Source organism: Centrocercus urophasianus, unplaced genomic scaffold (genome assembly GCF_019232065.1).
Source record: "Centrocercus urophasianus isolate 14NV4802_14NV808 unplaced genomic scaffold, USGS_Curo_1.0 seq_30, whole genome shotgun sequence".
Classification (NCBI taxonomy): domain Eukaryota; kingdom Metazoa; phylum Chordata; class Aves; order Galliformes; family Phasianidae; genus Centrocercus; species Centrocercus urophasianus.
In genome coordinates, this window is record NW_024884867.1 from 11,981,001 (window position 1) to 12,007,323 (window position 26,323).

At 43.8% G+C, this 26,323-nt stretch overlaps 1 protein-coding gene across 1 annotated transcript in view; it reads right to left on the minus strand.

The window, feature by feature from the left end:
* Positions 1-12,895: 12,895 nt before the first annotated feature.
* Positions 12,896-26,323, minus strand: part of MAPK1 (mitogen-activated protein kinase 1) — a 33,132-nt gene continuing 19,704 nt past the window's right edge. The window contains exons 7-9 of the mRNA XM_042828687.1: positions 25,104-25,213; positions 23,865-23,992; positions 12,896-21,750 (exon numbers count right to left, since the gene is read on the minus strand). Of these exons, the coding sequence (XP_042684621.1) occupies positions 23,876-23,992; positions 25,104-25,213 (227 nt within the window). The 3' untranslated portion in view covers positions 12,896-21,750; positions 23,865-23,875. The remainder of the gene's footprint in view (positions 21,751-23,864; positions 23,993-25,103; positions 25,214-26,323) is intronic.

Here is a 26,323-nt window from a genome sequence, read left to right on the forward strand (position 1 = left end):
CGCCCGGCCCGCAGCGAGGGGTAGCGAAAACAAAGGGCTGCGTGCGCGCGTGGCGGCGGCCGGGGGTCATAAGCCGGGCTGGGGGCTCGGCGCGCGTCTCCCCGCCTGAGAGCCGCGGGCCGGCCGAGGCATCCTGAGAGCCGCACTGTGCTGCGCACCGCTCCGCGCCGCCGCCTTTGTTTTGTTTTCCCCCGGCTCGGGGGCGCTGCGGCCGTTAAACGCGCTCCCACCGCCGCCGGCAGCCAATCAGCGTGCGCGCGCGCGCGCGCGCCCTCGCTCTCCGGCCCGCCCCCCTGGGGCTCCGGAGGGGGTGGGGGGGATCCGGCGCGGCTCCGCCCCCTTCGCCCTTCTCCACAAAGCCGAGGGGCGGGGCGAGCGCCCCCACGGCCCCGCCCTCTTTGCTCCTCCTCCGTGGGTCGCTGGGCGCGTGCCGCCGGCGCCTCCGCCCCTGCCCCCGCCTCGGGCGCGAGGCGAGGTGAGGCGGGAGCGGCGCGGCGCGCGCCGGGTGCGGGCGGCCCCTGAGGGACCGCGGGGTGCGGCGGTGCGACGGCGGGAACGGAGTGTGCGTACCGCACCGCACCGCCCGCCGAGGGGTCGGAACCGCCCCTGTCAGCGCTGTGGGTGTCACAGAGACCGGAGAGTGAAGGCGGTGCAACGAGGCGAGGTAGCGCAAGCCTTCGTTCCTCTCCTGGGGCTTTGTGTCTCAGTTCCGATGACAGTAGGCAAAGCTCCGGGAGATGACAAGTGCGCGGGCTGTAGGGGTAAAAACACGGCGGTGAGGGCTAAGCGCGCCAAGCCGCCGCTGCGCAGGTCGTGCCCGCGGCATCCAGCCGCGCCTCCCGCCCGCAGCACCGCCAGCACTTCCTGCCTGCCTTCTCTCCCTGCCTCCCCGCCCTCAGCTCTCACTCTTCCAAGTTGTAACCGGTTTTTTGGTACTTCGCAGAATATTGAACAACTAAGATCCGTTGCAGTTCAGTTAGTGGCTATATCAACACCTCCAAACCTACGTAACTCCCATGTTATGCTTTGGTTGCTGTTACGTGCTTTTCCCTTAAGTCAAATTAATGGCCATTCTTGTTGCACAGTGAAAATGAAATGCGTATTGGTGGAACGGCGTGAGGCACTCACCTGTGAAAGCACTTCCAGGTACAATTTGCCCATCCCTGGCAGCTCCGAGCTGGCAGCTGAAGTCCTGCAAGAAGCAGATGGATGAGAAGTGACCCGACTTCCCTTCAGAGCGCACCACGGCAGGCTTCGTGTGCCTGCTGCCTCCAGTGAGTTAGATGAGGTGTGTGATAAAGGCGTATGATGAAGGCGTGCAACACAGTAATGGCTGGAATGGAGAGAGAGCAGGGAAACAGCAGAACTGAGCAGAGAAAACACATCAAATCAGATGTAGTGCGGAAACAACAAAAATCTTGATCTGTGTGTTGATCAACAGCTTCAGCCAGCTGAAGGTTAGAAATATTTTTAACTTGAACTTCATTTTGAGGGGCCTGTTACTGTTCTCCCTTAACAAGACTCGTTTATTTGCCCATTCTTTCCCTAGTCAAAGGGTACATGACCACATGTGTAGTTGTTGTTGTGACCTGTGCCACATCCACCCAGCCAGGTGCCATGCAATTGAAAAATACTGAAAAATACCACTGTATATATACACTGCAGAAGTTATTGCTTCAGCCTTTGAATAATAGTTAGCATTTATATTGCAATGTACAGGTTCTGGGTACCATGCCACAGTACATTTCTCATAGTTCCAAATGTTATTCTCTTTGTGGATTAGGAGTGAGAAATATTAAGCGATGAGCAAAAGATCACGATAAAAACGACACTGATTTCCACGGGTGTTCAATCAATAGGTGTACACAGGCTAGACTTAGTAAGATATCACGATGGAAAGCCAATCAAAAATGGAAATGCTCACAGGTGTTTTAGACTCACAGTAAGCTCCACAAGGAGTGATCTCCAAAGAAAGAGAAAGAGATCTTTCCTCAGTGGCAGTAGCACTTAAATGGGACGTAGGAGAGGTGCAGCCAGGTTCCACCCCTTCCAGCAGCACAGCTGAATTGCCTGCACCTCTGCTCCCACGGCTGACTCAGTGCTTCCTCAGGTGGTCAATCAGAGGTTCAGGCCGTGGTCAACAGCTCCGTACATCAGACGTCCTCCCCTCCCCACATCTGCGCCTGCCCACGTCAACCACAACTGTCACTGGTCCGCTGAAACTGGTGCCAAGCTCCCCTGGTAACACAGCCCTCCCATCTGAGGGCAGCAATACTGCCTGCCTGCCGTCAGTGACTGCAGCTGGAGGCCCTGGGTTTGGGGCATGGCAGATGCTGCGGTGCCTTTCCCACTCTGATGTCTTGCTGGTCACTGGCTTAAAGGAAGGATCACAAACGTGGGATCACCAGTGCTGCTGTGCATGCTTTTCTATAGATGTGAATGCAAGTGTGCGTTGTCTCTCTTTGCTTACCTTGAGAGATCTGCTGTGATCTTGGTTTAGCTGTTAGGAGCCAAACAGGTTACTCGGACGGATTTTGACTCTGCATGGTGAATTAAGATGAAACAAGAGTCCAACCCTGACTAGAGAAGCTGTTCTTTTCAGAGAAGACAAGAAGAACATGAGGGAAGAAAGGGATGTCTGTCATTCAGCGAGGACAGCAAAGGATCCTGAGAGTGGAACAATGTTTCCATTGTTTTAACACAAGCTCTGCTTCTCCACTGAAAGATCTAAATGACAAGGACACTAAGGGTTTCTTTCTCTTTGCTATTTGTTTCCCTAGTAACAAACACACAAGCTGCACTGTTAGAATACCATCTTCTTCTTTTTTTTTTCTCCTTCTTTTTGATTTCTAAACATAAAGAGATGTCAAGGATGTAGTTAGTGCCTTCAGTAGCAGGATGAGGTTGCTTATATGAACATCCTCTGATGAAGAATGGTGTGTTTGACAATATGGTATGTAGTCCACAACTACAGTGAAGCAACTTAAAAAGCACAGATAAAATTAAATACTTAATCTCAATCTCAATGTACAGTTTGGATTGTAAACACTTAGGGTGAATTCTGCCTTTCACAGTGGGGCTCATCTTGATTAGCAAAGCAGATGTCATAGTACCACTACTGAACCCTGTATCCTGTCCTGATTATATCATAAGCATATTATCCCTGGTAATTTAATGGCACTAATTTTGACAGTCTGGCAACTCTTGACGGTGTTTCTGCTGTGTGCCCTGCATCACTGTGTAATACGAGCAGGAAGGTGTCACTTTTTCTCATTAGGATTCCAATTAAGGTTATGGCCTGCAGTTCTGGAACTCATCAGGTCACAGGAATTGTAGAGACAGTGTATGGTCATTGTCTCTGTGGCTTAGCATGTTAGAAATGGAAGTGCAGGTGAGTTGTACCCCAAACCATGAGCCGTGCTGAAAACTAGGCAAACTCCAAATGTGAGGTGGAGGAAGGACTACTAAAGGCTCTGAACTGGGAAATAATTTCAGGATTGCTCCTTCCGTTGTTTCTTCAGGATATGTTAAGCCTCAAACGTTTAAAAACCAGTTGGTCTAAGAATTGTAAAGCTTCATGCTCTTTGTTTTAACTGAAAGAAGACTATTGAAAGAAGATGTGCTTTTTTTTTCAAATAAAAATAATTTCCTGTATGTTTCCCTTAAATGTATGCTTAATAATGGAAAAAATATATGTACCAAAAAACCCCACCTTGCTCTTCTCAGAAGAAGTTTATAACTGAAGTTTATAACATCATGTTCTGCCAAGTTCTCCAAGGAAAATAAAATGCATCTATTTCTTATGAGGTGGCAGAAGTCAGGTTGGAGTGCATCACAGGAACAACTGATGTATGATGAGTGTTGCGAAGGGTGCTGGAATTTAAAGTGAGATTGGGAAACAAGAATTTTACAAAGCCAGCCGATATTTCCCTGTGCAGGTTATGGATGGAGAGAGATGGAAGTAGAACAAGGTTGTGATTATATAACATTAAAATATAATACTGTGCATTAATTGAAACCAGCTCATTATTAGGTAATAATCAAATTACCCTGGCACTTGTCACAGCATATTTTTAGTTATTTGTCTGGATTTGCATGCAGAGAGGCATTCAGGTAAACAAAGTACATTTTCACTTGGGATGAGTTTTGAAAGCAGTAGGAGAAAGTATTCATTTGATTGCATTGCAGACAGCAGTGCAAAATCTGCAGGCTCTACTGGAAGCTGCACCAACAGCAGTTCGTACTGCGAGTGAAGCCACTGCTTCAGCAGAGCAGAGAACATGAAGGGAGGTCAGCTGTCTTGAAACATCCTGAGGTCTCAAACCATCCTCAAGTGGAGAATAAGCAGAAGAACTTGTTTATAGGCTACAGATCAAATATTTGTCATGGTTTTATGTAGGAGCAGATGTAGATATCTGCTCATATACATACAAATGGATGAGATGGAGAAAAACATCTGTATCACCCTACTTCAGATGCCTAATTCAGGTGTGCATAAACACATTTCTTGTGTGTATGTATACATTCTCCCTAATCAGTGGGCTGAAATATGCACCACTAGAGGATGATTTGTCATTTGCCAGATCCGAACTGCTCCTTTTCCCACCACCATCACCATGGAAATCCTTCTTTTATTTCTTATGTGACTTTTACCAAAATTGGATGTTAATTAAACTTTAATATTCAGATTGACAGGTATGCAAATGCCTTACCTAAAGCAGAGAAGTTCACTAGAGAATTAGCCAGTGTTTAAGCACTTCAAGCTTCCGAATACATTTGTACTAAGCCCAAATTTGTAATTACTGCTGCTGGAGTATGGTTCTAGAATGCTTGAATGGCTGTTCTCACCAGAAAATCTGCACCTTTCCCATCGAGATAAACAGTAGCAGGAGCTCGCCACAGATCTGGTCTTATTATATACTCCATTGGGTCTCCAAACAAAAATGTAGGAGCAACAATAAGAATTGCATCCACTTGATATGTGCTCAGTAATGAAGGGTGATCACAAGTGACAGCCGTACTTATTCCTGACAACTGTGGGGTTTTTTTGCACTGGGCAAGCTGTGGTGAGAACAGGTCTGGATCTGCGAGTGCCCGACTGCTCCCAACAGCAGAGGAAGCTGCAGGGACTGCAGGCAGCCGCTGGCACAGCCGGGTGAGGAAGGAAGCAGTGCTGTGCTGTAACTTTCTGCCAGTCGTTACAAGCTATCCGAGGCTGCTCCTGGGACATAGGTCACGTCTGGAGTCTCCATCCCTGAAGGTGGCTGGGTGATTCCCAGTGCAGACAAGGCTGGGCTGCACCTCCCATGCAATACACCAGGCTGCACACAAGGATCAGACCACTTCACCATCGTGAGACTGGAAATGGCACCGCTGGTTCTACAGCCATTCACTCCTGGTGCGGTGGAATACTTGAATCTCGATTTAGCATGCAATCAGAAATGGGAGAACAGCAGCACATGCAAAATTACTGTGCATTTTGAAAACTATTGCCTTTTAGTGCACCAAACAAGAGCCAGTGTGCATTATTTGTATTTGTCAATAAAAAAACAGAAGCCGCATCTCTCTAAGGCAAAAGAAAAAGGCAGTAGAACATGAAGAATAATAAAAGCTTTTCCAATGTACATATAAGTATTGTGAAGTCCACCATTAAGAAGGACTGTCATCTCCTTCACGCAGCTGCAGACTCTTTGGCTAATGTTGGGCAGCTTTATCTGAAAAGTTGAAACTACTTTCTGTGAGCTATGGAAAAGCAGAAATTCATTTCCTATTGACACATGCTTTGTACAAACACATTCTGCATGTGCTTGCTTATACATGCAAATCAGTTGGCTACAGGGATCCAAGTTTTTTCTGCTCAGGGTTTCTTTGGTTTAAGTCTTTTTTCTTTTATTCTTTTTCTTCTTCCAAGAGGTGTGTTTCTCATCTTGAAACCTAGACTCGTATTTCCATTCTCGTATCCTTTCCAGCTAAGGGCAACCAGCACAAGCACACTGTATAGCTGCACAGATAAATAGGGTCGAGGGGATCTCTGTGACCTGCTGTGAGGTAGAAGCTATGTCATTATTTGTCTTTAAGCCAGAGCACAGAATCACAGAATAATAGGACATCCCTTGGGAAAACATCCTTGAACTTCCTGTCTCAATTTACAAAGTGTTAATTCATTGTTCCTGTTTTTAATTACTCTCACTGATAAAAAAATCTTATTTCTCCCTTGAATGTAACACAGTTTTATCCTTCATTTCTTCCTTCCTTTGCCCATGAGTCTGAAGAGACAACAAAACTTACTATAGACATAAAAACAAGTGATCCTTCTGAGTAATAAACATGTTTTTCAGTTTACAAATCGTTTCTACATCCCCTCTCAGATCCTCATCCAAGTTATCAAATGGTTGCTTATCAAACTGAACTGAGGATTCAGCGGCCATTTCTGTCCTGTCAAACACAGGACTGCTCTTGTCCTCCTTGGACAAGCTGACAGTCTCACCTGCCGCTGGCTGATTGTCGGGTGCTCAGCTGACTCTCATTAGGATCCCAAAAGGCATTTCAGAATTGCTTTTACAGTAAGAATCATCTGAATTTTTCCAGACAGTGATGGGGACACACACCGAGTGAAGCTGAAGACTGTCCTCCAGCAGGGAAGACAGATACCTGCTCTCATCAGATGGGGTGACTTTCTGTGGCAGCCAGCCCACTGGGGCAGAACGTAGCGGCGCAGAGTAAGACTTCAAGGCATCTCCCTATTTCCTAGGATTATCTGAAGACAAACAGCATTAATGAGCTTGTTCTCTTTCACAGGGTAGAGATGACTATACAAAGCAAAAAGTAATGTTGGCCACGGAATCAGCTACTGAAGAACAAAAATAAAAGCTAATCAAAGCCTGTGTTGCAATTAGTGTGAGTCCAGTGTAAGATTGAAACAGAATGAGGCAGACTGGCAGAACTGCAGTAACAGAGCGAGGACATGGATGCTCATAACTGAGAACACAGAACCCCGCGCTGTAACTTGGCTCGGCAGGCAGGCCGAATGGGGAACTGCTTTTAAGAAGATACTGAGAAAGTGCCTGAAGAGATCGCTAGAGGGAACGTGCACACAGCTCACGGCAGCCCTGCTGTGCTCCTGCTCAGTATTTCTGCCGTCCTGACTTGCTGGCAGTCCCTGCTCTTTGGCACTTATGCTGGCAAACCTCATTCTGCCGGACCAGCACAAATGCCTCTTCTGCCGCCTTCCTCTTTTCCCCTCCTTGTAGTTCTTCTTCTGTCTTAATTTTAATTTTTCTCCGGTCGATTTTATAAACCCTTGAGAATGCAACGGAGTAGAAGGATTAGCTTAGCTTAGGCTCAGGAAAAAAAGCATCCGAGATTTTTGGTTTCCTCAGTCGGCTGCAGGAGTTTCATTTCTGGGATGCAGTGACTTCACGCGAGCTCCGTCCCGTTCCTCCGGGTTTCGTTTTCTCCAGCGGTGCCGGAAACTCCGAGCGCGCGATCGGAGCCGAGCGGCGCTGCGCTGCTCGCGTCCCGCTGGAGGCAGCGGGCAAAGCGGCGCCTCCCGGCCGCCAGGATGCGCGCACTGCGGCCCGGCTCCATCTGGTGGCCGAACAGACGCGGGTAGGCGGACGTACTGCGATCAGGTCGCCCAACCTTCTTGCTAAAATTCGGGCATAAATGTTGTTAAACAAACGTGCGAATTTCCTTCAGACGTTTTAGAACAAATGGCTCGAATGTTTCTGGTAACAGAGAAACAGGGAGACTGATTAAAGACAACATCAGTGCAAGCAAGCGTTGCCTATTTTCTTGTATAATGCTACAAATATTCTGGCTGATTGATTATTTATTTGTTTGTTTGCTTCTCCAGGCATTTTTTCGCGTGGCTGTCATTAAATGTAATAAATGATAGCATCTGAACTTTCAGACAGACTCTTGCCTGTGCTCATCCTGCAGTCCCTGAATCTGAATAAGTATGTTCAGTAACTGCCTTGTTTGACAGCTTGACCACTCAAACTACGAACTTGGCGTAGGAGAAGACAAAAGGCAACAGAAACTACAGAAGCCAGCCAAAATCTGAACTAATCACTGCATCACGGCTCAACAGGTCCCTTATTCACAGCACAGATACCAAAACTCACACTGCAGTGCACAGCACAACTACACCCCTCCTTCAGTGAGTGGGTCACTGCCAGCAGCTTCGGTGTTGGCAGTGGGAAGGCAGTGACCTGACTGCGTGTGCTGGACTTGCTGCTCTGCTATGTATCACCTTGTATATTATTGCATAGAGCTTCTGAGGATCATATGAGAATCTGCATCCATCTCTCTTTACAAAACATTGTCTGGGAAGCAAGATGGCAGCAATAGAGAGCACACAAATCATGTTTCCAGAGACTGATACAGAGCTGGTTGCTGGGTATACAACAGGATAAGTCTAACTACACACCTATTTTGACTGTCTTAATATCAAAGGTACATAACAGATCCACATGACGTAGAGACAAAGCAAGTGCCTGTTTCTAGGGAGTCACAGATCTCAGCAAAACGTGTCTGTCAAGAAGAGTCTCTCCATAAGGCACACAGAGTAACCGTGCTGTCCATTGGTAACAAAGCTGCCTTACCTTTTCATGTGTATGTAAAGCTAGAGCACATTCCACATCTAGATTTCCATTTTGTGTCCTCTGCAGCTGCGCTCAAATATCTGAAAATAAGTGCAGGTTTGCAAGGTTGGCACACAGTGACTTAATAGTAGCAAAGTCTCTTTCTTAAATCGATTTTCTCACAGCTGGACCATTGTTCCACATAAAGAGTTCCTTGCTATCTCTTGTACCAGAAGATAATTGCATTAAATAAGCATGTTGGCCAGCTTGGCCAGAAGGCACTGTGCACACAGTACATGCTGAACTATGTACCATGCACACAGCAATTGAATACTTGTGTTCTGCTCTGGTAGATACAGGTTTGTCTGAGTCTGGCACAGCCACCAGCTCAGCAAAGCAGCACAGGGAAGGGAGCAGGGGAGGACGAGAGTGATCTGGCTGCTGGACTCTCACCTTCGCAGCCACAGCATAGTTTGCATTTTGAGTGAGTGCATCAACAGTGGGAGGAAGCTACAAAAGGCTGTGTTACATCTGGTGGAGACATCAGCAGCCAGCAGCAAGCGTGAAAGCTACCAAGAGTGCAGTAATAATCCTTTAAAATAAAAACAAAGGCAATGCTGCTGCTTCTCCTTCAGCAGTGCAGTGGGACAGGACTGGTAAAACAGAGATTAAATTCAAATATTGCAATGCCATCTGAATTGATACCTAAGTTTTGGAGAGGCTTGTACTCAGCTCTTTTGTGTAAATATTGCCTGTGATGTTTTCAACATCTTTTTCTGCACCCACACATTGAGAAAGAAGTTGTATCAGTGCTGTACCACACACCCGACTGCCAAAGGTGTGCCTGCTGTTTGCTTGCTTTTTTTTAAAGCTATTTTGCATCCTGGGTTTTGCTATTTTGCTACAAGTATCCTCATCAAATCACTATTCTGCCATCCTCTTTGGCAAGAGCCTCAAAAATACCCGTGTTCCAGCGCCTCACCTCTGTGGTACATCTTATCTAGGATCTCTAATAAGAAAGTCTCTCCAGTCTTCTGCGTTGCTCACTGAGGCACGGCACGAGACAAGACCAAACCAGCTGCTCTGGCAGGAGCACAGGAACACAGAGCAAAGTGACCCATCTTTAATCAGGGCAGCAGTATTGCTTTTTTTCTCAGCTCAGAGAATTCAGCAGCTGGTGGGGTGCCGTACTGAGCAGACTGGGAAGCAGTGAATAAAAACCACTGCATGGCCTTCAGAGTCACTGTTAGAACCAGCAAGATACTCAACTTCAGCATCCAGAAACTTCCTGCCAGGCACATCGCTGCGGCAGCAGACAGGATTTGCAGCTCCTTGGATATTACTACAAGAGAGAAGGTGACGTACACACAAACAGGGGTTTTAAAACACGGCAGCAATTTAGTATTTTCTTCATATATTCCCGTTTTCTCTCAGTGTGAAAAACACTGCTGTCCTTTATCCTGACTTGCTTTTCTGGTATTGATATCAGTAAGTATGAAGAGTGGAAAGGTATGGGGACACGAAGAAGAGACTGCATGAAGTCTGATAGCGACAACTAGGAAAAAGGCAAATAGGAAAAGCAAACAATGAAAGAAACAAAAAATCAAATCCCTGCCACATCAGAATGTAAACTGTTTACTCCCAGTTTCAAGGTAAACTCTTGCCCTAAAATGTTGCTAGCTTACCCTTTGACAGCAGATGCAGCTACAGCGCTACAGAACACTTTTCAGGATGCTGGGCATTATCACTTTTGCTATTTAATCACCGTGTTTCACAGTCATTCTGCTGCATTTTTTATTTACGGAATTTATACTCATGGTTACTTTCCAACCAGCAGATGGCACAACTACGGCTTTAACAGCGCCGCAATTCCTAGAACGGCCGGGGAGGCGTGGAGCGGAGGTTGAAACTACAGTTGCATTTTTCCTTTAACACTTTTTGGATTCGTATGGAGACAAGGCTGCTAGCGGGAAGCTGAACAGAAAGTATGACTGTATCTTTTCCATGGCCAATCTTCTGTCTTCTTTTTCTCTCTGGATACTACCATAAGTCTAGGCCCTGAATTTGGACACTGAGCACAAGTCTCACGAGGGGCAGCTGGGGGGGGGGGGGGCGGGGGCCGGGTCACTCTGCAGCTGCCTGAAAGGAAGGGCTGGTGAGGTGAGGGTCAGCCTCTGCTCCCACAGAGCCGGCAATCGGGTGAGGGAGAGCGGCCTCCAGTTGTGCCAGGGGAGCTTCGGGTTGGACGTTAGGAAAATTGTATCTCCTGAAAGAGAGGTCAGGTGCTGCAATGGGCTGCGCAGGGAGTGTGGAGTCACCATCCCTGGAGGTGTTCAAGAAACGTTTAGATGTTGTACTGAGGAATGTGGGTTAGTGGGGAATATTGGTGGGAGGCGGATGGTTGGACTGCAGGATCTTGGAGGTCTTTTCCAACCTTGGTGATTCCATGATTCTACACTGAACATTACTGCTACGGGCAAAACTAATAGCAAATGCTACATAAAAAGGTTTTAACTTTTAGAATATGGATCATTTCTATGTGTAAAATCCAGTGCTTGAGCTAATAAAACCGTGTGACATCAGACAAACCCCCCACAGCAAGGTGCCTTCTGCCAACTCCTAGGCCCTGGAAGCTGACAGTCTGTGGTTGATCACAAGTACGATATGGGAATGGTGTTTGTGGGACAGCTCTAGCTGGGGCTACGCATCTACTTCCTTCAAGCCTTTTAGATGTTATAAGCCCTTGCTATACGAGTAGCTACAGAGAGATTTTTGTCATTTTTACTAGTTAACTTGAAGATGATTCTAAAGACAACCCAGCACAGAAGGGTGCATTTCAGAGAAAAGCAAATAATGTTTCCCCACCTCCACATTCAAGTACAGTGAAGAGGCAACAGCAACGTAGGATCACTGAAAAGCTGTCACAGTTCTTTTTACAGTGAAAATCACCAGGTGTTCAAATGATTCATACATTTAAGTAAAACCAAAATACACTCATGAGATTTCAATGCTCGAACACAGAAACGTCACCGTGAACCCATTCCCAGTGCAAGCGAAGAGCACGACAACACTTGGACATCCTGAAGAAGGAATTGAAGAGTTGAAATCGACTTCCTGGTTAATTAATGGTTAATTAATCTTTGTTCAAGGAGGTGCGTGGCAGTTTGCAGATAGCAATGTTTATCCAGGAGGTGCCCCAGTGTTCATTGCTCCTGCCCACAAAAGCTGCTTGGGTTATAATATAACAGCGCCTTCAGAGGATCTCTGTTGCTCACAAAGATTTCATTCATTAGGTGCATCACCTCTGAGACATTTTTGTTTGCTAGTACCTGTTTGTTTGTGGCTTGGTTGCTTTTTTGATGTTTGAGATTCCACTCAGTAGTTGACGCTTTATTCTGAAAATGATCACATTTGTTTTGAGAATATTTGCTCTCTGAACTCTCATTTAGTTTAATATGCCTATTGTAAATACCCTCAATTGCCCCTTAAGGTAAAAGACCACAAGCTACGCTGTCAGAGCTCCTGCTTTGAGGAAGTTTGATCTACCTTAAGCGAGAGTTTCTAGAGTAACGTTTCCAGATGTAAGTAATTTGCCTCTTAATTCACTTAAATCCCTTAAAAAGAATCAGGCTTCCAATGACTGTATTTAACAGCCACAGGGAAGCGCAATTGGAGGAATGGAAAATGTCTGAGTGCTAACCAGACCTCCTTGAGACTGTTTTCTAGAAGAGAGAGGGGACTTCTGCTGCATTTCTGACTGCGTGTCAACCATAAGGAAAATGCAGAACAGAGTATCTGCTTTTCTGTGTGTTTTTCCCCCCACTAAAATGTAGCATGCTTTGTTCCTTCCCAGGTCAGACCTTTCCCACCTCTCTTCCGCCACCCTCTCAAATTGGATAGGAAACAAGCAGTCTTCTGCTGGAGCTGATAGGCTGCAAGAACAAAATGCAGCAGTTCCCCAATCAGCTTCCAACCATAAATAATGTTGTGTTCTTTCCATGTGAATTGATATTTACATCAACATGTATTATCCACAGCCAATCAGTTTGATGTAGGTGTTGATTTGCTGTCATGTAGCACATTATGCTGCATTATGTTGCTGCACGTGCTCTGTGTAGAAATCACTTGTTAATGCTACAGTTTGCTGAGCCTGTGACCAGGAGCAGCCTGCTGAGCAGAGCGGCGCAGCAAGGGTTCGTGCTCAGGCGCAGACACCGGCTTCGTAACCAAGGGCTACGGGCAGCTCCTCAGGAAAGCACAGATAAGATTTACAGCTAAGGTAAACGCAGTTACAGAGCACCACACATAACTTGACCATGTGTTTATAGTAATTTTATTTACAAGTTACCATACAACACCTGTAGTACTACACTTTTTATAACACCATTAGAAGTAAAGTAAGTAACATCTAGAATAGGAGGCAGCAGAGAAAAATGTGCACAGAGAATGCAGAAAAGCTATTCAGTTATAATTAAAAGTAGGCACCGTTCTACACACTTCGAAAGCAAGGAGAAATGTACAAGTTGAGAAGAGCGAGTTCTTCACCCGTTAGTTCTACAGCATTAAATTTTTTCTAACAGTGACATCTCGGTATGATGAACACTACACACTAGCAGTCAAATGCAAGTGGTGGGGAGATAACTATATTGATACCTTGTCCTTCTGAGGAAAAACAAAGCTTCCCTCTTTAAAGGAAAGTTATCCAGGGCAGATTTACTTGCAGAGCCAGTAGTGCAGAAATGCTATCAGGGGGCAGGAAGGACAGAATTAAGACTAGAGAGTTCCCATGCATTGCATATTGCCTGTGCGTTCTTATCTGGTCTTGAGTTAGTAGTCGGTGAACAAAACCAGTTGCAGCATTCCCCAAGTCTTTTTACAGCGCCGTGATCTTATAAGGCTGTGTGTAGCTTAGCAGAATCCCAAAATCAAGCAGAGGAAAAAGCCCTTCTGCTCTCTTATAATCCTTGGCTCCAACGGTGCTGGTGTTGAGCCCGGGCCTTTCTCAAGAGGAAAAACATGGAGGAGCAATTCCGGAGAAACTCCCTGGATCTAGATGTGTTCTGCTGATAAGACTCAGAGGAAAACAAGCTTATTGCAGCATCAGATGCAACTCTTTTCTGCTTCAAAGTACTGCAGCAGCTTCCAGAAAGCAAACAAGTGTTATGCAGGACTTTTTCCCCAGAATACATCTTTAACAGCCTGGAACAACTGTCAGTGCACAAAATCCATGCTAGCAGCAACCATTGGAAAGACAATGAAAATAAAAGCTGCACAGTAATACTTACTTCCACTACTAACTACACACAGGATATATTGCTTTTGGTACAATGCCACTTATTGTTAGAAGAAAACCAGTGATTACGTTGAGCGCGCATGAATTATGCAGATCTTTGCCATGCTGGAATAACAGCAAATTATACTCAGAGAAACGTCAAGTCAGCTGTAAAAACGACTTAACACAGTTCTCCCCACATACCAAACTACCCTCAAAAACAAGCCCATGAATTAAGTTGAGCTACAAAAGAATGTTTAAGAAATGACCACAATTTTATTTTTCTTTAATCCCCACCTTCTTCTGGAGTGCTGATGTACGCTGCACACGAGAGCAAACAGAACACGTAGCTACAGTGACACCAGCAACGTTCCTTTAAGCATTTCTGGATGTGTCAACTGGCCTGCAGAAGTTTGTTCCCTCCATTTGTGCATGCCTACTCAAAGAGCCTGCAAAAGTAAGCATGTACCAAAACTAACAAAACTTTTTAAAAACACAGAACATTAAAAATTCTTTAGTCTATGAACCTGAATCTAAGACGCCTCAACTACGAGATAGAATATTTGTAAATTTTAAACATTTCTAGGAACAGGAAGGTTTGATAGCCAAAGTTTTCTCCCCTGCTATTGAGATTAAAGCTGAGCTAGGAGAAGGCCTGACTTCAAACCTTCCTTGAGTTTTCAGCTCGCTGCTGATATCATCGGTTCAGAGTTTCAAGCCAAGATTCTGAATGTTCAGCATTTTTGCATTTGCAGATTTAAGGCAGAAAAGCATCTTCAGAACAAGCTATGTGTCTTGGACGTTATGATCGAAGTAGAAGGTGCATCATAAGTCATAGATCATAGCAGATTGTTATCATTCTGTTATTTTTTAAACTCGCGGCACACTCACAGCTTTGGGTTACGCTTTTTTTTTTGCTTGAAAAGCCTGAATTTTGATATAGTTTCAGTAGTGCAGAAGAATGCATCAATACAGGGAGAATGAAGTTTTCCATTGTTATTTCTGGCTTTTGTATTCAAGGCATTAAAACAGTAAGGTGGAATTAACAGATGCTGCGCTGCACAAAACCGCAGCTGGTGCAAAGCCCAGGCGCTGGAGCTGCACACAGGAGCTGCTGTGCCTGTGCAACTGGGCTCCCCAAAGCCAGCGGCTGGAGCGTAACCAGCAGCCCTTGAGTCAGCTGCCCGTCAGCAGGGCCCGGCTCTGTGAAGCATGGCTGCGTCCACGGCCTTACAGAGTAACTAAAAAAACCCAGACATTTCTAAAAAGCAAACGAAGGGAGAGTTGTGAGACCACAGGGAAGCTACAGCCATACAAAATAAGGGGAAGAAAGAATAAGAAAGTGACACCGAGTCAGTCACAGCAGTCAAAGGATTGGGGAGAAAAATACCAACAAGGAATGTATAAACCCTGAGGAAGAAAAGCATCACTGGAAGACAGAAACTCAACGGGATCAAAGGTCAGCTCTGTGCAAGAAGCAACGGCGGGAGACAGAGAAGCATTTCAATCGACCAGTGGCACAACTGGGAGCACCACACAAACCCACAGAAAGACCCACAGGATACACAAAAGGATTCAGCTCAGTGTTTTTAGGTGAGGCAGCATGCCGGCTCTCCAGCATTCTCAAGACATTTCTTCCTTTTTTGTGGGGAATCAGAAAAATGCCTACGGACTCCTTTCATGTCCCTCACATGCGAACCAGCCACTCCTGCACCAAGGGAAATGAACTCCCAAAGGATCACGCATCGCTCTGCCAGAATAATTAACTGGGTGGAAAAGGGAAAGAACTGAAGAAGGGGTGATGCTGCAAGGAAGATGTGAGGACGCTTTAGAGAAATGACAAGAGGTTTCCAGTATTTACAGGGTATTCAAGGATTAAGAGTCAGAAAAGTTCAAAGCAGGGTCTGCTGAACGTCAGGCTCAAGTTTCTAACAGCAACAAAGGACTCCTCACACCACATGTGACCCAAGCGTATCGCTCATTTCCCATCATTTCACCTGTTTTATATTGCCCCTCAGAAATGAACACCCCATCGCCAGGTCGCATGCTGTGCTTCCAGCAGCAAGAGCCTCAGGTGACCTGCCAGGTGCTTTTGCTTACCTGTTCTGAGGATTCACACCAGTTTATGTAATAGGACCAGTAATCTGTTGTGTATCACCAGAACCACATGAATCCCAAAGAAAGGTTTTTGGAACAGCTGAGACTTCAGCTTCACTTTGAAAAAGAAGACAAAGAAAAAAATTGTCACGGTAGCAAGATGTACTGAAAAAACAGGCAGAGTTCTGCAAGATAGCTGAAGGAAATACCTAAGGTGTGAGCACCTTACAAAGTGGAACAGTAAAGGCTTCCCCGGAGCAATTTTCACCTCTTAATTCCAAGATCAGCCCTCAGTGAACGCGGTGTGATGGAAGCTCAGCCCTGGCACCTGGCAGCGCCTGGATGCTGCCCTGCAGAGGAACCAAAGCTCCTCCGAATCGCTGACGTGGCACGTATTCATGCAACGAAGATTTTAAGTCTTCTACAATTACCAAATGTTCATTTTTTTTCAGCTTGTCAAGCATTACGCAAATGTTACTTAGTAGAAAGTACAATGAAACACACAGAAGTGAGAAGATACTGGGGTTGTAGCTCTACAAAGCCCAACGGCATCAAATCTACACTGCTCAAACCAACATGGTTATAACCAGAAGCAGTTCCTCAAGACTTTGTGAGCGCAGGAGCTCCTCCAGCGCTGGCTATTCAGCCTCCACGGCACGCTGCTCACCAGAGCACACCACACAAGCACTGAGCCTGCACACAGACCCCACAGCTCATCTATGCAGTCTTTGGCTCCGAGGTCTCACTACCCACTGCCCTTCAAAGCTCAGACAGGAAGGATCGGCATCCTATTCTGGTGAACAAAGCAAATAAAAGCAAAGTGTTTTCCAACTAATCCTATTTAAACAAGTGTGACAAAAACACTGAGTCCAGCAGCAGCTTGTCTAAACCTCTGCTGGGACGATGCAGTTCAAACTTTGAAGTAACTGAAACTCACACATTGCAATGCAGCACACTGCTAGAGGGAACAGAGACAGACAAGGGCAGCCACAGTCATGAAAAAGCAACGTGCATAACTGCATGTGTGGCAAAATCAAACTCTTAATTTTCTGGAAAAAAAGTGCATACTGCTGTGAAGACCAGGGAGGGGACGGAGAGAGGAACCTTAACGAGCCAGGCGTAGAGCTGTTACAGAGCTGTCAGGAACTGGCAAGCACCTCTCAGTTTCAGGTCAGGCTCTCCGCGTTGTCACACACTGCAGTCTCCAGCTGCCAGGATCCAGTTACACCTTTTCTCAGTTCTTTGGCACAGCTGCATTTCAGACTAAAAATATTTGTGAAAATGCCATTACAGGATGTTCGAGCGCGTTGTTCCCACAATCCTCAGAACGCTCCAAACTTTGGCCTGAGAACGTTTTCGCATCGAACTGAAAGCATTTGCTCTCTGAGGGCTGCTCGAGCGCTTCGCAAAACTTCCTGGGCAGTGGGCAGCAGCTGTGCCAACATCCACGAGCCAAACACGGGCCACCCCTGCGCCCAGCAGCTCACAGCGCTCATCTCACAGCCTTCTTGCCACAACGACACAACTCTTCTGCCCTCTACAAACTTTACCTGCAATGTTTTGGATGACTCCAATTTCAGACTGGTGCACTCGTACTCTGAAACAGACACACCTGTGCATTCGGGAACACGGAGGCAGGCTCGCTCTGCTGCTCCATTCGGGCGACTCGCTTTTAGGCGCCGTGCTTTTACAACAGCAGGTCATTGCAAAGCAACATTTCAGTCGTTCTACACACGCACAGTACTATGCTGATTTGGTAATACAGGGACACAATTTAATGATTTTCTTTGCATTTGTTTTTACAAGATTCAGATGCCAAAAATGAAACAGAACATTAAGTTACCTGATTTAAAGAAGAAAATCACATACGTTTACAACATTAAAAGAATAAGACAAATATAAACCTTTGCTACTTACAACTGATCTATACAGATTAACCAAATCACAAATCTGCCACAATAGAAATGTTTAATTGTTACAATGAATAAGAACATACAGAAAATGAAGTTTTAAAGGTTTTTTTTAATATAAAATCTTCCTTTATTTTATTTTAAACTTACCATTAACTAAATTAGCTATGCAGGACATGTGGGGTACGTGACTAAGAAGGCACCGACAGTACAAAGCAAAGACAAAGCAGTTTGAGTATTTAAGAGTGCTCTACACTGATACAACACGAGAAAAGGCAACAATAGTAAGTAATCCAGCTGCAGCCTGCAGGCGTTTGTTCTACATCTACACAGGCAGTCTGCCTTTCGTCCAGCGCTCCCCCAGCTCCATCACAGCACATGCTACAGAAAACCGTGGTACGCTTCACTTCACTAATGTGCACTCTTCACTGATTTAGTGTCTTGATTTCAGTCATTAACCAAACCATTTCGAACCGCAAACGCATTTAAAACTTAGTAAAAGGACTGTTTGGATTTTTGTTCACTGCATTTACAAAAATACTTCCCCTAAAATCTGGGATTGCTTGAAGACGTCGCTGTACAGATATAAAAGTACTATGCAAGGGACCAAATCCATGAGCATCTTGTGTGCATAGGCCTATATTTATACCACATCACTGTGCTGTAACAACACAAATTCATCAATAACCAAGGACTATATAAACTACACTGACGTAAGCAAATATATATTAATACAGTTTAAATCTATAGTACAGTTGCTCAGCAAACAACTTTGACATGGTATAAATATATCACAGCGGATTTCAACGGGCAACAGGTTTTTTTCCCCATTCTGTAAGGCAAGCCGTGCTCAGCTCCTTGGGCTGCTGTGGCCACCGCCGAGTCACGCCGCCACCTGCGACTGCCGAAGCCTCGGACCTGGGGCGTGTGACAGTGAGGAGGAAGATTCTGGGAAGTCAGGACAGCAGAATAAGATGCTTTCTTTGCCAAAGCATCCAGGAAAAGTTTAAGTTTGCCCACTCTTCTTCCGCAGTACAGCTGCAATGTTTAGACAGTCAACTGTTTATATTCCTTATTCCCAAAACATCTTTACCATGAAATATATATTACTTCAAATACAGGCTTCAGGTCTCTGCTCTACATATTGAAAAACTAAGTAAAAGAGGGGAAAAAAAAAAAAAAAGCAAAACGGAGCAATAGCCAACCTAGCAGTGTTATAGGCACCTTCTTTTAAACATTTTCAATATCTGACAAAAGAAAAAGTCATGCTTCTGCACTTGACAATATAGCATTCAGCTTAACAACGCCTACTGCGTTCAGCAGGAGATGGATGGATGGATGCAGTTATGGGTACCGATGGACTCCAATTTGGGTCAGTAAGGACAGCTAAGGAGGAAGGCCTGAAAGCACCACACGTTAGGTAAAGCAAACCCTTGGCTCATCATTCTGAAAGACAGATTGCAAGGGTAAGTTTACACCTCTCCAGAAACCCAAAATTAAAGTATTAAAAAAAGAATTAGGAAAAGGATGAAATAAGCTGCCAAAATTCTTCCTTAGCAAATTCGGGTTGAGGTGTTACAAACTAGTTTTACAAATTTTTTCAGTAACAGTCATCTTTTCAACCGTGATTCCTGTAATGATGACGATGGTACAAGGAGCAGAGATTCTAGAAATATTTCAGCTTCTCTGAACTGCATGAAGAAAGCATTTTGGTGAAGATGTGTAGAAACATCAGAAAAAATTTCTACACAAGGATCAACAGTCAAGCACGTAATTTCTAAAGAACCTTCTTTCAGCACAGCTCCGTGCCGCCATCCCACGGCCACTCGCGGTGTCCCGGCCGCTCCTTCTGTTCCGCGCAGCAGAGATGTCCGTACCACAGGGACTTCCCAACTGAAAATGCCCCTTACAATGAACCACCGCTTTTCAGAGTTAGTTTGGGTAGACTAAGACTCAAACTTGAAGAAAAAATCTGAAATGGAACCTTGTGAGCACCCTCGCCGACGGAAATCTAAGTTAATGGCTTTTTTTTTTTTGAAAAGCAGACTACGTGGAATGAGGAAGCCTGGATTCATTAACCAGCAAGCATCCTTGTAATACTGCAGCAGCAAGTGAATCTGATTTCCATTCAAACACATTACCCAAGAGGAAACCAAAAACTAATTCTTTATGTTAATGTGAAGATATAAGATTTAAATTTATTTCCAGGAATTACAAGTGCATTTTGTTCATATTAGCAAGCAGTCTATACAATCCATTCTTCACTGCTGCCAAAATAAATTGAGAAGACAGCAGAGATATGAAAAGCTAAAAATAGAACTATTTTTCCTAAGTTATTTGTTGAATAGCATTTCAGTTGAACACAACTCAGAGGTAACAATAGATTTTTCTCTCAGTCATAGGCATGTGGCACTTAAACAATCATCTTTGCACAGAAAGCTTTAACAGTCATGCGAGGGCACAGTAATCATTTTAAACAAGGCAAATTTCTCACCACAGAGAGCAGTGGGGAAAGAAAAGGAGGCACTGCACTGGAACATAACACCTAGTAAACTCACATTATACAATTTCAGTAACAAATACTTGAAAAGATCATTAAAAGGTATACAATTTTAAACATTATTTAGTGCTAGCTTTGTTTGGTTGTCCTAACTCAGCATTATCAGAAAAGTTTGATAGTACTTGACAACAGAACAGTACTTTATGTCACGAGCTCATGGAGGCTTGATTACAAATCACCATAGTGTAGGTTGCAAGAAATGAACTTGATATGCTGACATGCTGTAGGAGCAAAAGGAAATTCAAACTTTCTCATTTAAAGATGCAGTGTTCCTCTCTGCGAGAATCCTGAATGTCAGTGATTGGATTCAATGTAAAACTACCAATCCTCATTTGAAGCATTTCATTGGTATGAAGTATGCAGACTTCATCATCATCATTACTAACATCATATTTTGGTTTCTCACTTACCACATTCGGATGCCTTCCACAAAGAAAAGCATTCCCCATTAGGTCATCGTGCCATTTTGTTCTTTGTTAATCTCCCATCACGCAGGGAATAAATAGGACGGCAAGCTGCCGCTCATTCTCTTTGCACAAGCCTTATAAACACGACCACAAGGTATGAACTTTGGAAGTACTACCCCTCCCAGCACGGTTAAACTTAAAATGATCTGTTTTGAAAAAGGCGGGGAAAAAAAGGTACAAATTTTGTCAATGCATGGTAAAATGTTTCTTAGATGAACTCAATTAAGATGGGTTCCTATGTGGCTACTGCACCGTATAGAATACCTGCATGTACAGCACAGGACACCCAAACAAGTGCATAAGCAAGATTAACACGAACACGACTTATGCTGTAATCCAGAGCATCCTGGTAAAACCCCACTCACTGGATGCTAACCATTTCTATTTAAAAAGGAAGTGCAAAAAAAATCTGGGATGTCACTGACTTAAAGTGCCCTGAATAGTAGCTTTTCTAAAAAAAATGCCAGCGACTTCAGTCAGAAGAACACAGTTCATGGTGTAAACTTCGCATCAGTAATGAATTATCTTCTTGGATATTAATCCAGGAGTGAAAGGAACCACTGCATCTCTCAAACCAGAAAGCAAGCAGTTAAAACACGGCCAGCAGTAGGTGCACTTACAGTACAGTACTGCAACAGGTCAACAACGGGCATTACGCGTAGGAGTGTCAATTACAATTCTTCAGGCTTAAAAGATTCATTGAAAGCATGAAAAGCCAAAACTACCAGGAACTGCCCTCCTGAATGGCTCAAAGGAGTTAGTGGATAAGCTGAGAGAGGCCACAAGACATGACCAACAGTAAAGAACTGGGAAGAGGAACAGCAACGTTTGAGCATGCCCAGTCCTTTAAGTCCTTGTCCTACAAAAAAAAAAAAAAAAAAAAAAAAAAAAAAGCAGAGACATTTCAGTGAAGGAAACTTTAACATTGTCTTAAAAACATTTTCCTATTTCTACCTTTCTCCAAATGAGTCACCTACACTACTCGGTTATCTGAAGAACTGTTTTTTTTCCCCACATTGTTTCATAATTCCAAAAGCTAGAGTCAAAAACGACAATGCAAAGAACACACTGATAAGAGCCAGGTGATAGCAAGGGGGAGCGGAGGAGAGCAGAAATATATGGGAAGAGACTCAGTGTGCACTGTGAGCCAACTGCTAGGGACTGGCCTTCGCTAGGATGTCAGCTACTGACGTTTAAGTGCTGTACTGTGGAATACCTAGTAATTCTGACCACAAATTACTCATACAGTTCTCGTGAATCATTAAGTAAAATACTCAAATTTCAGTATGTTACTGGCCAAATCAACTCTTCGTAGCAGCACTGAAAGGATCAGAGACTTCTCTTGGCACCGGATCACTGATATCTGCACTCCTAGTCCCTTTACCCCTTAATCCCTACTACAGCCTGGGTACGTGCACCTGGGCAAAGAGGTGAGTAGCAGAGACATCACCTATGATTTACCACAGCGTCAGCTATTGCTCTCCTTCCTTGATTCCATGGCCTACACAGGCTTCGTCTTACTCCAGTCAGACAACTGTCTTCCACAATGTGCACACACTCCTAGTGCCTCTCGTACAGAATTAGCTTCATACGACACAGGAGGGAAGCAGGCACCATCTGCCTTACTGTGTGCCAGGGTAATTCTACTGGGAACGTCCAACAGCATAAGGCTCAGATTTACCTGCATTCTAATTATTAAAAGAGTTTCAAATGTTAGCTACTAAGTTTAATAAGCAAGATTCTCTGTTCCCAAAAATCAAAATGACTTCAGTTGTGAGCTTTTATGTTCAGTACAATTATTCAATATTCAAGCTAGTGACACAAAAGGAGGAAAAACTATTTACAGTTCACTCAACTTTTTTTTTTTCCTTCCTCTTTTCTTACCAAGCAATAATTGAGAGACTAGAAGCATAAGCAATGCAGGAACAGAAATCCCATTCTTAGTCCAGAAGAATTACTGGCTATAGCAAAGCAGTCAAGTTCCTACACGCTGCAGCCACAGCCACAGATGGCTCACAGTGAAGCACGCAGGCTCAGAGTCAGAACTTTCTGCTGGAACTGTCAACCAGAGATTCTATTTGTGAACTGCTGATGGAGAATACCATGGAAATCACTTTTAAGGCCACAAAATAGGGCAACCTGCATCAGGCAGCTGTCTTCATATTTTTAGTTTCTTCTCCAGTTACAAAGCTTAGTTACTTAAAAACATTCATTCACAAGTATTAGAGAAAATACACTGTTAATTATGTTACCAATTTTGTATGACACTACCAAGACGTCAAGCCTCAAAGTACATGAAGACAAGTTTATTGATTTGAAACAAAACACAGGTGAATATCAGCAAATTCAAATTAAGCATGTTTAGATCTTCAAAGAACTAGCAAAAGTAATCATAACTGATTTATGAACAGCTGCGCAGTTAATTGCTCATACAATTATCTCACAGGTACTTAAAACTGAAGTCTCACTGAAGATTTATGGTTTTGAGGTTTGGGGCTTTTCTTTTTTTTTTAAGAGTAGTTCAAGAGATTTCTCCTCTGCACATTAAATTTAAGAAAGAGATTTTAAAGAGCATTTGAAGCCACACGACCAAATACTCTTTCTTCTATGAAGATCACTGACCCCTTGAAAAGCTGTGGTTTTTGTTTTTAAGATTTGCATTTCAGTAGCGTTCTCATCACTTTTATTCAAGAATAAAATCAAATGTAACCCTTATTCCTTAAATGCAACCTGAGAACCAGGTAAGCATCTCAAGGCCATTGCCCAGATTCTTTGCAGACAGTTCAGCGCTGCAATCTACACTCATTTCTTCAGTAAGAGAACAGGACTGAGGTCAATCGAACAAGCAGAAAGTTGCACTTCAGCAGTTAGTTAGCAAGTCAACAGAAACTGTCAGCTATACATCTCACTAGCAGTAACCACTGAGTTCCAAAATTCTTCTGGTCAAATGGTTTCTTATCGCTGTAACTTTACCTATGCACAATTTAAGATCGATATCCTGGCTGGAATCTAGCAGTTTCCTCAAAAATCAGTTCTTTCAGCTTTTCCTTCGGCAAGTCATCCAATTCCATATCAAACTTGAACGGTGCTTCAGCTACAGGCTTGATAAAATTAAAGAAAAAAGGTAACAATTCATCTTTTTCAAACTATTGTTCTGTTGAAATTAACGGAGATCCTGAATGGGAAAAAACATCTAAAAGTGTGCTCACAGAAACATGCAGTATTTTGCAGCCTATGAGGAACGACTCATTCAATTAGTCCTTATATGCTTCATATATTAAAAAATTTTAAATCAAATTACAGTCAAATGCAAAACAAAGCCTAACACTTGACAACAGCTTATATCTCAGTAACTACCTGGACAGAAATCTGAAACAGCAGCTCTCTCAGAATAAATCTATCCCTCAAGGAAAACCTGCATTTTTCCTTCTCCCCTCCTTCACAGGTAACCTGAAATCTCATCAGTGTTCTATCAACTCCAGTAAGCTCAGTTTTGGGGGCTTTTAAAACACAATGCAATGGCAACTTCTGTTACCTCTCCTGTCTCATCCCAGCCACTATGAAACAAAACCACAGTGAACTGAGAAATTCCATTTTCAGAATAGTACTCCTTAGCATATATTTGTTTTTGTGTTGTGCCTCCAAAATGTAGCACTGGATCTAAACAAAAGCAGCACATTAATTTCAAGGATTGAAGTTAATCAGACTGATTTTTCCCCACTTATTTTTATTACACAAACATTTAAACAACTTCTTTATATCTCTAAATGCAAGCAAGACTTCTCGTTCTATAAGGACCACTTAATATAAGTTACTGCTTGTAAAGAGCAAGAGAACAGCAACCCTCTTGATCGTGTTAGGCCTGTGACAAAGTGCAACACACTACTTAAAAGTTTAAACTTTGCAACAAAAGATTAAAATTTCTTGAAAGATGTCTAAAAAGTAGCAGCATTATTTTCAGATGTAAAGAACAGATGCAGCTCTTCAGCTGCTTACTATTTGTCTCAATTTGGAACACTGGAGGTGTTGTCAAGGCTCGAAATACTACTCCAAATTTCCATTGGGAAGCAGAACATACATTTCTAACCAGGTTGGTAAAATGATACCATCCACTCCTCATTCCAAGTAGAAACGTTGTCCATACACTAATGAAGAAAAAAACCACACTGTATCACTTTATCGACAAGATTCACATTTTAACAATGCGTTTACCTCATCACTTGGATCGTAATACTGTTCCAGATACGGATGGGCTAAAGCTTGTTCCACTTCAATTCGCTTATGAGGATTAAAGGTCAACATTTTATCCAACAAATCAAGTGCTAAGATAAAAAACAAGCAAACAAGAGCTTAATACACACTTCAAATGGTAAAGTACAGTAAGTGCTACTGATACTACATACGAAAATCAAGCCGCCTTTGTGCTAATTTTCATTTACAGCAGTAGCAGCAACAGAAACAGCAAAATGCTTCCTCTGAGTAGGGCAGCGCATCTCTTTTTGTCCATCTTATCAGCATTCCTAAATTAGTTTCCTTCAGCCTGCTCTGGCACATTTTCAGAACAAGTATAGAAAAACACGCACCCTTTGGAAGGCCTGTTTTCACAGACCTAGAAACCCCCTTGCTTTCTCCATGCCAAAGCACGTTGTGCACACTGTTCTCACCAAAACGACGGCACTGAGCTTTCTGAAAGCCTGCTCTGTTAAAGCTGCTCTGAAGGTTTAGATGGAAAGGTGTTACGAAGTCCCAGTGACTGCACGTTCCCCAGCAGCTAAGCACATGAGCTTCGCTGCCATTTAAGCTGTCAAAAACCCCAGTAAAAATTTCTCAGGCTGACGAGCACAGTTACAAAGCCAGAATAAATCACCGCTGCTTCCCTCCATAAGGATGATCAGCTCTACTGCTCCAGCTGCAGAAATCAGCTTTTTCATGACACTTCAGTACCAGATCATATTCACTGAAAGCGAATTATTTTATCAGTTCAAAAACTCAGGTGACATGCATTGTGTCAGAGCAAGCATGAGAGCCGTGCTGTGCAAACAGCAATCCTTGAACTACACAAAGTAGAAGCTAGAAGGAAATATCAGTTATGCAACAGAACAAACTGTAAATGTCCAATGCCAACACTGCATATCCGAATGAATTACACTTTCCAAGACAACAACAGCTGGGATTCCCACCTTTTTCAAAGTTAAAGACCATAACACAATTTTTTACTTGTTTAAGAGCAAGAGGAGTTTCATGCTGGTTGACGATCTCACATCTGACACAGGTGTTCTAATGGACCCCGATGCCCTAACTCCAACTCAAATAAATTCTATAGAGTGGCTCTAAAATCTATAAAGTGGTTCTAAAAAATATCCCATTCTGCCACTCATTTTGGTGCTCATTTCCACTTCTGAAAATCTGATACAACGTAATAGAGAATAAAA